Source organism: the organism of the source record quoted next, unplaced genomic scaffold (genome assembly GCF_019419815.1).
Source record: "Pyrus x bretschneideri cultivar Hongxiangsu unplaced genomic scaffold, Pyrus_bretschneideri_v1 Contig100, whole genome shotgun sequence".
Classification (NCBI taxonomy): domain Eukaryota; kingdom Viridiplantae; phylum Streptophyta; class Magnoliopsida; order Rosales; family Rosaceae; genus Pyrus; species Pyrus x bretschneideri.
Window position 1 is genome coordinate 140,347 of NW_025999392.1, and position 13,018 is coordinate 153,364.

At 36.7% G+C, this 13,018-nt stretch overlaps 1 protein-coding gene across 3 annotated transcripts; it reads left to right on the top strand.

Annotated features, from left to right (window-relative positions):
• The first annotated feature begins 342 nt into the window (after positions 1-342).
• LOC103967524 (kinesin-like protein KIN-7C, mitochondrial) lies at positions 343-12,662 on the top strand. 3 transcript variants are annotated; one of them, XR_001954954.2, is made up of 27 exons: positions 343-799; positions 930-1,027; positions 1,279-1,368; positions 1,603-1,655; positions 2,034-2,099; positions 2,191-2,244; positions 4,176-4,235; positions 5,055-5,133; positions 5,370-5,437; positions 5,783-5,845; positions 5,992-6,096; positions 6,540-6,644; positions 6,799-6,906; positions 7,008-7,154; positions 7,682-7,864; positions 8,033-8,203; positions 8,538-8,768; positions 8,970-9,110; positions 9,219-9,344; positions 10,027-10,077; positions 10,184-10,231; positions 10,327-10,605; positions 10,736-11,473; positions 11,722-11,811; positions 12,031-12,094; positions 12,232-12,315; positions 12,412-12,662. XR_001954954.2 is itself a non-coding variant. In XM_018652415.2 (26 exons), the coding sequence occupies exons 1-25, from the start codon at positions 540-542 to the stop codon at positions 12,049-12,051; spliced, it is 3,435 nt and encodes a 1,144-aa protein (XP_018507931.1). In that variant the 5' UTR covers positions 343-539; the 3' UTR covers positions 12,052-12,094; positions 12,412-12,662. The 3 variants fall into 3 exon arrangements, 2 of the variants coding, with proteins under 2 accessions (XP_018507931.1, XP_009379049.1); XM_018652415.2 differs by lacking the exon at positions 12,232-12,315; XM_009380774.3 differs by lacking the exon at positions 12,232-12,315 and having other exon boundaries at positions 345-799; positions 12,316-12,662.
• Positions 12,663-13,018: the final 356 nt, after the last annotated feature.

The window sequence follows — 13,018 nt, forward strand, 5'->3', positions numbered from 1 at the left end:
ATTGCTAGCCTATTATGAGGTTAAGCCCACTTTTTCTCTCTAGTGTACATAATATCATTTGTTTAGAAATTTTTGTTTTTGATTTTCGATTTTCATTATCATGATTATAAATCTATATCGGGTCTAAAATTTAGTTATTGTTCTGAATTTTCCATACATTTTTAAAGTGGTATAAAAAAATGTTGAAAAGGTCAATTGGTAATCATACCAAACGCCAAACACAAAACTTGACCGAAATCTACATATTCTTCCAATAAAAAACAATAAAAAAATTAAAAACAGGGAATCATCTGAGGGGCAATTATGACATTTCCAGAGTCATCGAAAGCCACAACCAACAAGCGCAGACAAAAGACAATTTTTTCAATTCAAAAACCACCAAAAGTCCTTGTTTTTGGAGGGAGGACGATTCTCTTCACACCCAAAACCCAGCTGCCTTGCCCGGTGCACCCAGCAGTAGCCGCCGGCCGGCCTTCTCACACCCAGCACCTCCCGCCGGACTCTGACGGCCTCTCCTCTTTCTCTTTCTGCACCCAGCAATGTTCTCCGGCACCACCTCCAGCTCAAGGTCTCAAAGGTCCTCCATTTCGCCTTTTCGCTCCCGGAAGTCCTCCGGACCCACCAAGCCTCCTACGCCCTCGCCTCGCCCTGCCACCCCTTCTTCCTCCACGACGTCCAAGCCCTCTCTGTCTCCGGCCTTCTCCTCCGCCAGCCCAAACCCGCCGTCCCTGCCGTCCCCGCCCGATGTCTCCAAGTCCAAGGAGAATGTCACCGTCACTGTCCGCTTTCGTCCCCTCAGGTACTCTTCTTTCTCCGATTGGGCCGTCACCTACCGCCATGGTGCTTTCTTTTCACGTTTTTGACAAAAAGTTCTGATCTTTTTTGTTGAATTGTGCATTTTTACCAATTTTGACTTTCGATTTGTGCAGTGCTCGGGAGATTAACAAAGGGGACGAAATAGCGTGGTATGCTGATGGCGATTATACAGTCAGGAACGAGTCCAATTCCTGCATTGTTTACGGTTTCGGTTAGTTTTCTTAATTTTTTACATTAATTTTGCTTTTGAATTTCTTTTATTATTATTTTCTTTTGCTGCTTATTTACTTCATGCCGTTGATTCAGTTATATTTAGTTATTATAGTTATAGACACGAGTATTTGCTACTCATAAGCTGCATTTTGAAGTTACGCACTGCTTTATCTATTTGCTTGGCTATCTTGAAGTAATGCGAATTTTATGGTGTTTTGTAATTGCTCATATGCGGTACTGGTGCTGCAGATAAGGTTTTTGGTCCAGCAACGACGACACGCCATGTCTATGATGTTGCCGCACAACACGTTGTTAGTGGTGTTATGCAAGGGATTAATGGTAAATAGTTCACTGAGTTTGGTTTTAAGTAATAACAATTGGTACTTTTCATTTTTTCGTTGTCATTTTGTTTTTTGATATCTCAACTAGAACTTCCAAAACCAAATAGCTACCAGTCATAGACTGTCTCGTTCCTATAATTCGGTTATATGTATATATTTGAAGATATATGCGTGTGGTGCCATAGGTACTGTGTTTGCTTATGTTGGCTAAAGATGCTCTGTTTTTATGCAGGTACCGTGTTTGCATATGGGGTTACTAGTAGTGGGAAAACACATACAATGCATGTAAGTAGAGGTGGTCTAGATTGTCTATCTGAAGTCTTACATTGTCACTTCTAGGCCAGTATTTTCACCCGTATATTTTGCACTTCATGACTACCAACTGTACGCAGATTTTGTATTGGCAATCTCTTGCTGAGATTAATGCATTGATGCGATTGAAACAGGGCCCATGTCATAAGCAGCCTTCGTAGTTGCATTTTCCTTTATTTCACCCCAGCGAAGGGGAATTCCTTTGAAAGAAAATTGAGACGTCTTCTTATTCTTCCTGCAGTTTTCTTTCTCATTGTGGAACTTTTTGTGACGTATATCGTGTGCGTTTCAATATTTCAATGTTTGCAAATTATACAAAGTACAAATTTGTAGTTACATTTTGTATTCCAGGGGGAGCAAAAGTCACCAGGAATTATTCCACTGGCAGTGAAGGATGTTTTTGGAATTATACAGGAGGTAAAGGACATGTTTCTAATTAGCTGGTAATCTTATTTTCTTTAATTTATGTATTGTATTATGAGTTTAGATAACTTTAATCATGTATCAGACACCTGGGCGGGAGTTTCTTCTTCGTGTTTCATATCTGGAAATATACAATGAGGTCAGTCTTTTCTAGTTGCGTTGTGCAAAGCTTTCAATTGGAGTCTGGTCATTGTTGTATGTATTATTTTGAAGTGGCTTTTTGTTAGGTAATAATGGTATACATGCAAAAACTGTTATGACCTGGGAATTTATACTTTACTTTGCTGGGCGTGTCCCACTTTGTTTCACGCCACTGAAAATTGTCCTGGTTAGGGAGCTAGTTACATTACATAACTTTGGACAAGAGGTAATGAGCTTTTTGCTATGATAGTGGGATACCAGATACCGTTCAGTCAACTGTATTAAAATATCATGTGGTGTCTGAAGACTCAGAACCAAGAATGATTCAATAACCAAAGAGTAATGCTTGCAAAGGATCTGATGTAATGAGTCCAGGATGCCCCTTCATTAAGTTAGAAACTTTTAGATATTTGAGAATTTCACTGAAAACTTCTTGTGATCACAAGAATCTAGTATTGAGCTTGCTTTGGTTTTGCAAACTTGAATTTAGGAAATGAGGACAAATGGAAGGTTGATGAGGATTATTAAATAGTTCTTTTATTAATTGGGCATGTAAGTTGGAAGAGAGGAGTAGCCAAGCATTGGATAGATCAGAGGCTTCAATCACTGTTTGGTAATATTATAAAAAATGAGCATGAAAGTGCACATGGACTCACGGCATTGATGAGAGAGTTTCTGTGGTAGTGATGATAAAAAAAGTTCTCTTATGAATAATAAGGAAAACTGGAAATGATTTGGCACTTGGGTTACCTTATTTTTACGGAATTTTGTTGGTAGATGATGATTTAACTGAAATTTGGATTCGCCTGAAGACAAAAGGAATATGAAAATAAAATATAAAAAGAAAAAAGGATCTAAGCCATAATTTTTTTTTCATCCAAAGTCCTATACTATGTTCCTCAGATTTATAGTTTTTATATTTTCTAAATAAAGTTATTACTCATTGAGGTTTCAACATTTAATATCTTAGGCACACATACTCGTCTCTTACTTTTGTGTCCTTGTGGTAAATGTGATTGACCACTTTTACATAACAAATATCACTAACTTAGTAGATGATTCTGTTTGCTAGATCCTGTGGAGTCTTCATTTTACTGAACTAACAAAATGTAAAATATAAAAAAAGAAATTTCTTTTTGTCAAAATGTCAAAAACATGAGCCAATTTGTCATGTCTTTGTTATCAGAAGTACTCTCCTACAGTCCTCATTTTGAGGACCTGTGAGGTCCTTTTTCATATAAGCCCTCAGATTAATCTTATGGTAGATTAAGCTAACTTAAATTATCCCTATTACACCGAAACACAATAATTATGTGAAGTGATTATGTTTAAAAAAAATTTCTTGCGTGAAACCTTCCGTCTTCTTCCCCTACCATCTCTCTCCTCCACATCCCCTTCCTCTCTCCATCTCTCTCTCTTTCGATTGCTCACTACCCTTCTCACCTCCTGAGCTTTTGGTTTTTTCATTTTCGCGTATGTAAAAGGGAGAGGGACTTGTTTCAATTTTTTTACCGTCTTGGGAAGCCTTGATATGAGAAAAGAGTTCACAAGTTCAAGAAGAAGGGAATCCCATTTTTCAAAACCACACAATCTCAATTTTTTTGGTGCTTTGTAACTAACTGGGTTTGAATATTACTGATAAAATATTAGATGAAATTTGATGAGGAGGCTAGGTTTTGCAGATGGAAGGGATTTGACATGACGTGAAACCTTCTTCGCTTCTTTTTTTGTTTTTTTTGTTTTATCAATTTGTATTTGTTTCCTTGTAACAAGAATTGTTTAGGTTGATGGCTTAATCTACCGTACTATTAATCTGAAGGCTCATATAAAAGAGGACCTCACAGGTCCTCAAAATAAAGACCTTAGGAGTGCAGCTTTCTCTTTGTTATTATTACCAACTTACTTTTTATAGCCCTTTTATTTTTCCAGGTCATAAATGACTTACTTGATCCAACAGGACAGAACCTACGAATAAGAGAGGATGCTCAGGTGCTTATGTTCACAAAGGAATTAAGACTCTTTGTATTTTTTGCTCAGAGATGACTGTTAATATTCTCCTCAAGTTTCTTGCATGTTTTTTTTTTCTTTCTATAAATCTACATACTGGATTTTGAATGCTTTGACTAGATTATCTGTATGACTAAGAGCAAAATGAAATGAGTATATTACAGGAAAACTATATGTCTATGCACATGGAGTTGGCTTGAGTAGGGTGTTTGGCCACCTGTTGGATTTTTACCTACATAATCAAACTCTAGAAATCAGTTAGAATGTGGGCTTTGGATAGAGATGTGTTTTAAACTATGTTAATGAGAAAGTTTCAGGTCCTAGAAAGCATCTAGTTCATATACAATGGTATGGCTTGCCACGATCCACCTAGCAAATGGGGGTTGAGTCCTGAAAGAAATCTCGCTGGATACATGTGTATGGTAACACATGCCTTGCCCTCCCTAGACCATGCATTGGTGTGAGTGTGAACTGGGCCACCCTTTAGGTGTCACTCTTATTCATTAATTATTACCTCAGGCTGCAGTTCTTCCATGCTCAGCTTCATCTCTTCCCCTTCTCTCATATGTGTGATGGAATTTGTCATCTCAAACTAGTAGTTATTTTGGCATTCATTTTTCTTTTATGAAATTGTCTTTACATCTTTGATTCCTTTGACATTTACTCAAAAGTAAAACCTAAATTATAAATCTTATATCCTAAACCCTTCAGATCTGGTTCTACTTTATTTCACTTAATTTGTACCTGCATTTCATTTTGTAAGTCATTAACCTTATCATTTGGAACAATTTTACTGGGCAGGGAACTTATGTTGAAGCAATCAAAGAGGAAGTTGTATTATCTCCTGCTCATGCTCTTTCCTTGATAGCAACAGGAGAAGGTATTAACATGAGTTCGTTTGTCTACATGATCCAGGCAGAAGCTTTGTTGTTTCTACTTGGTACTCGTGTCGGTCTCAAATACTACGATTTCATATGCATTCATGAGCACTATATTTCCTTTTCCATTGTTCCACCTTGTTGGTTGTTTTTTTCCCTATCTGCATATACTCTGTATCTTTTCCAGCCACTGTTTCTACTGCTGAGCACCTTTAACATTCTTCTTCTTTTATTGCAGAGCATAGGCATGTTGGTTCTAATAATTTCAATCTGCTTAGCAGTCGCAGCCACACTATATTCACATTGGTAACTATCTTTAATTACTATGTGATAAAGGTGTCTATAATGTTATACAAGATTCTGGTAGGTTACCCTTTCAGATTAGTCTTTTATAAGTTTCTAATTTACTCAAAACCACTGATTGGGGAAAGGAAGTTCTTTTAAATGTAAACACCCTTTAAAAAACAAGTGAATAACCATCCGCTGACTAATTTAGAGATATTGTAGTAAGTTGTTCATATGCTAGCATTTTCTTTGTCAAGTAAAATTGATGGCAACTAAACTTATTAGACCTTCATGAAGTGGTTCCTCCCTCTTGTATTTATTGTATTACTTTTTGTTCCACTTTGCTAATATATAACAATTCATCAGACTATTGAAAGCAGTCCACGTGGTGAAAATCATGATAAAGAAGATGTCACCTTGTCCCAGTTGGTAATGTCTTCTCATCTTTGAAATTTAAAGTTGCTCACCATAGTTTCGTCAATCTGGCCCTACAATCTGGTGGATTTAGATATAAATTAAAATATTTTGTTACAATCTGATGCTGAGCCCTACACAATTCAATTTTTTTTTGGCAGCACTTAATTGATCTTGCAGGATCTGAGAGTTCTAAAACTGAAACAACTGGATTGCGAAGAAGGGAGGGCTCATACATCAATAAAAGCTTACTTACGCTTGGCACTGTAAGATAATTCTTATCTTAGGTCTTCTTTGATTGGGTTTGTAGTGTTTAAAGTAAAAATAATTCCCAGAATTCAACTTATTAACATAATTTAACCCTTTACTGTTTCATGCAATGTCTTTTCTTCTTCCCAACATTATTGGTACTGCAATAAATATGCTCTAGAATTATAGCATGTTTTGGTTTGCACATTTCTCATGTTTATCACTTATCGGTATAATTGTGCATAAAAATCTCAAAATATGAAGAAAAAAAATAACTATGCCGTGGTTCTTCAATTACTTATCATGGCGTGATGTTGGAGAACTGGTGGACTCTGTAATAAAATGCTATCAGATGTAGAGCTTCAGATTCTTCATGTGCCTATATTTGCACTGATATTAATCTAATAACTGTCTCTTGTTGCAGGCAAGCAATTAATCTAAAAGTTGTCTCTTGTTGCAGGTGATTTCTAAATTGACAGATGGAAAGGCAACTCATGTTCCATATCGAGATTCAAAACTCACCCGTTTATTGCAGTCATCCCTAAGTGGTCATGGACGTGTATCTGTAAGTTCAATGCAATACTTCTGGATCGTCTAGTGTCCGTGTGATCATATTTTGTCTTTACAACTATCCAATTAATTGTCACGTAAGGTATCTTTTTTGTTAATAGTGATGTGATTAATGATTCTGGAGGATGTTCTTGTTATGGTGAGTTCAGCTTATTTGCACCGTGACTCCTGCATCAAGCAATAGTGAGGAGACACACAACACACTGAAGTTTGCTCACCGGAGCAAGCATGTGGAACTCAAGGCTTCCCAAAATAAGGTGAATCTCAGAGTTACTTTTATGTAGAGTGGCACTAATAGAAATATTGAGTATTTGTAGTCCCAGCTTACAATTTCTTCGTTCTTGACTTTTTCTTTTAGATTGTGGATGAAAAGTCTCTTATAAAGAAGTATCAGAAAGAAATTTCCAGTTTAAAGCAAGAACTTCAGCAATTAAGACGTGGCATGATGGAGAATCCAAATATGACTCCAACTATTCAGGAAGACCTGGTTAATTTGAAGCTTCAGGTTGGTGCTGCTACATTGTGTGAAGTAACAAAACTAGCATATTTTGGTTTATATTTGTTCTTTAGGTAGTAATCAATAAAAGTTTTGTCCTAAGGTCCTTAACTAAGGTTTTTGAATGAAGTTATATTTCTGTCTCCTAGTCGTTAGATAAGAGATGGATGCACGGTATGCATTGAGATGCATCTAATCTGTTTTGCATTTCATCCACCCATATTTGGTCGATCTGCTGAAAAATGGGACCATATTTGAGGTCCTTAGGACAGAAGAACCATATATATAACCGGAGGGCTAGACCAATATGATAACTTTATTCTTTTGCCTTAGAACAGTATGGTAATCTAGACTTGAGTGCAATGTTACAATTCCCTGAGGTGTAAGCTACAGAATGTATGAAGTCCCTAATGCCAGTTATTGTCTCCCGTTGAAAATGGGATTCTTTGCTGTGTAGACATATAAACAGCTAACTTTATCCAGGATTTAGTCGTTTGTTGTTTGCTTCTAATACATATTGTTTCATCATGTTAAAGCTGGAAGCTGGTCAGGTAAAGTTGCGGTCAAGATTGGAAGAGGAAGAAGAAGCCAAGGCAGCTTTAATGGGAAGGATACAACGATTGACTAAACTAATCTTAGTTTCCACGAAAAATACTATCCCGCCAAGCATATCTGAACGACCTAGCCATAGACGGAGACATTCTTTTGGGGAAGATGAGGTGGGTGATTTAGGATTTTCATGCAGTGAAGGTGGATTGTAGATTCTTTGAATTTGTATTTTGACTTTTGAGGAATAATTTTTTTAATGATTTGACCTTGTCACACTAGAAACTGTAAATTATTGGCCATATCTTATTAGATTTACCAACCAACTCCTTTTTATGCAGCTTGCATATCTGCCTGACAAGAAACGGGAATACCTTGTTGATGATGATGCTGGAAGTTATGCGTCTGAGATTTCAGTGGAAGGAAGAGATGAGATCACTAATCTAGATGAGTTGGTCAAAGATTACAAAAGAAACAAAAAGCGTGGAATGCTAGGATGGTTTAAATTGAAAGTAAGTTCCCGTTTTCTCCTTTAACGCCTGTGTTGATTATGGACTTCATATATTTAGGTTGTTTGTTAGAGGAGAAAACATAGGATGTAGTTGATGAGATGACAGTCCTCTCCTTCCTAAGTCAATGCTTGCTTTCAATCTACACTTTGTTTTGTTGGCTTTAATTGAGCCATCATCTGTATAGTTATCTATCTTTATATTTTTTTGTTAATATGCACTATTAAGATTTGTTTTTTCATTTTATTTATGCAAAAGAAAATCCAGATTTCATTTGTATCATTCGTTAGTATTCTACTGATTGAACTCACCTAGACAAAGCTCAATTTCTCAACAGAAACCTGAGAATTTTGTTGGATTATCATCGAGCGGCGATAGTGAGAGCTCTACAAGTGGGTCACCAGCAGCTTGTTCAATATCTTCTCAAAATAGAGTCAAATTTAGTGATGTGAAGGATGGAAAAAGAAATTCTGTCAGTAGAAAGGGAGATGATTATACCATTATTAACCCATGTCCGGAAAGAACCCAAGCAGGTGATTTGTTTGGTGCAGGTTGCCGTTTACCTCGGGTGAGTGGTGTTTGCTTTACATTGATAAAATCTGTTCCAAGTGAATACATGCATATATAATAGAGAGAATTTTGGAGTGGTTGAGTGTGTGTGCATGCAGTTAGGTTGTTATTTATTTGTAGGAAGTAGCATCAGCAGGTATTTCTTATTGTAGCATGAATTGATCATGTTAACATATTTACTATAACTATCCTTCCACAGACTGGGTCCACAATTACAGATCAAATCGAACTTCTTCGTGAGCAAGTGAAAATGTTAGCTGGGGAGGTGGCATTGTGTACAAGTTCTCTCAAAAGACTTTCAGAGCAAGCGGCTACAAACCCTGAAGATTCACAGCTTAAGGTGAGGCATCTCTTTAGATTCATCTTAAAGAACAAAAGTCTAAATCTGATTGGTATTCTTGTCTAAGGTTTTTTTTTTTTTTTTTTTTGGTAATATTTGTTAAAATAGGAACAAATGCAAAAGTTGAAGGAGGAAATTAGTGAAAAGAAGCTTCAGATATGTGTTCTAGAGCAACGCATGATTGGATCACTCGAGAGGTCTCCACAAATGTCAAATAACATTGAAATGTCTCAGGTAAACTATGCGTCTTCTAGGCTGATGGATTTTAAGAGCAGTTAGATGATGATTTTACTGTATGAAATGTTTTGAACTGACTGACAGATAATCCGATAACAATATCTCATGGCTATACAAATTTGTAAATACAAAAGGGGCATTGTTATTTCCTATTTCATATTCTACTCTGAGTGATTGTTAGTATAGTTAAACTTTCTAAAACCATTTCAGCAGAGAAGGTCCCTTGTTACATGCCCCATGTAATCATAAATCCTTTGGTCTGTTTTTTTTTAATTTCACGGGATTGAATAAATCTAGTATAACAAAAAAAGGAGCACAAATCATCGGTTGAGGGATCATATATAACAAGATCAATTAATTATGTAAGGGAGCTAATCGAGAAAATAAAACATGTCCTGATTTTAGCCAAAAGGAAAGTGTGTTCAAGAACCTTAGCCTAGTAGACTATTATTATAATGTCCCACTTTATTGTTGGTTGAAAAAGTAAAACTCCATCTCGTATGATCCTTCTATATATAATACGGGATGAGTTTGTCGCTGTTATGTTCATATTTTGGTTGTGTTGGCTTTCATTTATTCGGTTCCTTAACCATATGCTTAATAAAGCATTGCTGGTTTTTCCAGTATGTAAATCCTGCATGTACATGCTTTCTGATGAGTTTGTTACATCCTCATGTAGGCTCTGTCCAAGCTTACTACACAGTTAAATGAGAAAACTTTTGAACTTGAGGTTTGTTATTCTTGAATCTTTCATAATAAAGATGATTTTTTTTTCAATTTAGAATGCTAAAGACATCATACTAAATTATCTCTCTGTCTTCGGTTGATCGTTCAAGATTAAGTCAGCTGACAATAGGATACTTCAGGAACAACTACAGATTAAGGTAAATTATAAAGAAGTTCAAAATTCCTTTTCATGTACTTGCATTTCTGTCTTTAACTTTTGAATTTTTTATCATCATATTGTTGCTTTTTGCAGATTTCTGAGAATGCAGAAATGCAAGAAACGATTCTTCTGCTAAGACAACAGCTCAGTTCACAACAAATTGCTGATAGTGAGGCTACTAGACTCGAAACATATCCCAAAGAGCTAGTGCAAAAGAACAATGAAAAAAGGGATAGGTTTGGTCTGTGTCAAGAAACTTGTGCTGATGAAAATACACCAACCAGTGTGATGAGCTTAAACAGAATCTTTTCGCTCGATGACTCCAAAGACTGCAACAAAGATGCGTATCTGAATTCCCAAATCCATGTACAGGTTATTCCTATTCTTTCCTTGCATCTTCAGAACTAAGAAACCCAATATAGACCCTTTGTCCTTATGATATTTTTAGTTTTACTTGACGGGGATATGTTGTCACCAGTGCTTTTTTAATTTATTTTCTCAGACTTCTGAAATAGAGGACTTAAAGCAAGATAAGGTGAGACTGTCCGAAGAAAAGGAGGGGCTTGAAGTTCAGAATATGAAACTTTCAGAAGAAGCTTCATATGCCAAAGAGCTGGCCGCAGCTGCAGCAGTTGAGCTTAGAAACTTGGCTCAAGAAGTAACCAAACTTTCTTATGAAAATGCAAAGCTGACTGGTGACCTTGCTGCGGCAAAGGAGGTTCAGTGCCGATCAAATTGTCAGAGGTCTACTTCATATGATTTCAAGAAAAATGGCTTAAATGGTCCTCGAGGCCATAAAAGGCCAGAGGATGTAGTTTTGGTTGAGGAGCTGCAGAGGGAACTTAGTGCAAGATGCCAAAGAGAAGCTTCTCTGGAGAAAGAATTATCTGAGAGAGATCAGACAGAAGATGATTTGCGAAGAATGTTAGATAAAGTAAAACAACGTGAAGTTGATTTAGAAAATGAGCTGGCAAACATGTGGGTGCTGGTTGCACAATTGAGAAAGTCTGGCATTAATTCCGAGGATGTGTCACTCGACGGGGTTCATCTATCTGAAAGTTCACGTACAAGAGTAAAAAATGGGTTTCTTCCAAGTAATGGTCATTCAGAAGTTATTTTCAAAGACGATGGAATCCCTGAAAACCTAAATGAGATGGGTACATTGGAAGATTTAAGAACCAGCTATCAGAAAGAAAGGAGAAGATGCAAAGAGTTAGAATGCTATATCTCTAGACTTAAGGTACATGCTTTATTGATTTATCTTTAGGGAAAGTACAGATAGCCATCTGTGGTTTACCCCAGTTCCATGGATAATCCCGTGGTTTTTTTGTGATGCGTCCCCTGTGGTTTCAAAAAGTGACTGAACGGAAGTTTTCATATTTAGAACTGTTTGTAGGAATAAAAGCTTCACCCTAAACATACTCTGTTTTACCTCATAAAGTCATCAAAATAGATCAAAAGAGTTGAGAAAGATTTATTAAATTTCAGGGTGAAGATGTTGCTGGTCTTGATGTCACTACTCTTGAAGAACTGCAGAACCTTCATGTTGAGGCTATAACAAAGATTTGCCATGCGAAGGTGATTATCTGGTTGCTTTTTTCTGACGTGATTTTGCGTTATGTTGATCTACCATTTGTTTCTTCTCTTTTCATTTACACCAGAAATCTTTTCAACTATTCTCGTATAGTCTCTCTTTTCCTCGGTTGCTGTTATCATGCCCTGTTATTGCATCAAATTAGTTTGATGTTGATCCTGGTCTTTTCATTTTTAGCTGACTAAAATCTTTGTAATATGCAGTGTGCAAATCGTGTAATTTAGCATGCTCTCCTCCATCGTCATACTTAATCGCTTGATATTTCAGGTTAGTTTTATTTATATGGTTCAGTTCATGAAACGAAAACAAAAGTACCGGAAACCTTTTGGTGTAGATATGATCGGTTTGAACTAATTATAAATTAATTCATACCGGAAACATTGTTGAGCATTTTTCTCAAACAGATAATGCAAAAAGAAGAGTACATCCGTTTTTTCCTTCAAGTCATGAAAATAGTAGTGATGAATCAACATCTGCACTTCTTGCAGGTACTGAGCAGGTGTAATGTATTTTGTACAGAATGAGAAAATTAACCAGATTGATCTATGTCTCTCATTGTTTACCGTCATCCTTCTCTAATCTAGGAATAGCTTTGGAAACGATAGCAGATGAGTTGCGCCTTTCTTGTCACTCAAGATTCATGCAACCAGTTTGTAGTAGAGATGGATCAGGGGCATTGCCATACAAGAATATTATCTATATAACGAATATCTGTATTATCGGGTACTAGGGTTACCCGCTGACCTGATTTAACATTTTAAGTTGTAAGACGGAGAAAACTAACATCGCTTTTTCTTCTCTGCTAGAGTAGCAGACAATGTAACTGTTGTAACAATCAAGATTGTTGCTGGGTTTATAAAGATGCTCACGGGGCTGCAAACGCGCGTCCGTGCAGACACACAAGTGCAGGGTGAGAACAGAGTCATTAGGTCATTAAAGTTTTGCCTTGGTGTAAACAGTACACGGAGCATCACATTGGATCCAAGTAAGGTCACTGCCAGTGTCGATATCGAGGTCAAAACGCTTGGTTGGGTGGCCTATGTTGATGGACAGAGTAGTAACTAAAGAGTGAAAAGTACAACCAAATCTTGAAACCATTCACCACGTATCACAAAAAGAGAACAGAAAAATGGAGGGCAAGGGAAATACGTAATACTAATTCATGGCATCAAAGTCCAACAAATCTTACCC

What these genes read in the sequence shown, in the direction of transcription:
- LOC103967524 (XM_018652415.2), top strand. Translation starts at nt 540, where the DNA reads ATGTTCTCCGGCACCACCTCCAGCTCAAGGTCTCAAAGGTCCTCCATT. An exon ending in TGTTATGCAAGGGATTAATG is followed by an intron (nt 1,369 to 1,602) that starts GTAAATAGTTCA and finishes GTTTTTATGCAG; the next exon opens with GTACCGTGTTTGCATATGGG. An exon ending in ATCTGGAAATATACAATGAG is followed by an intron (nt 2,245 to 4,175) that starts GTCAGTCTTTTC and finishes TTATTTTTCCAG; the next exon opens with GTCATAAATGACTTACTTGA.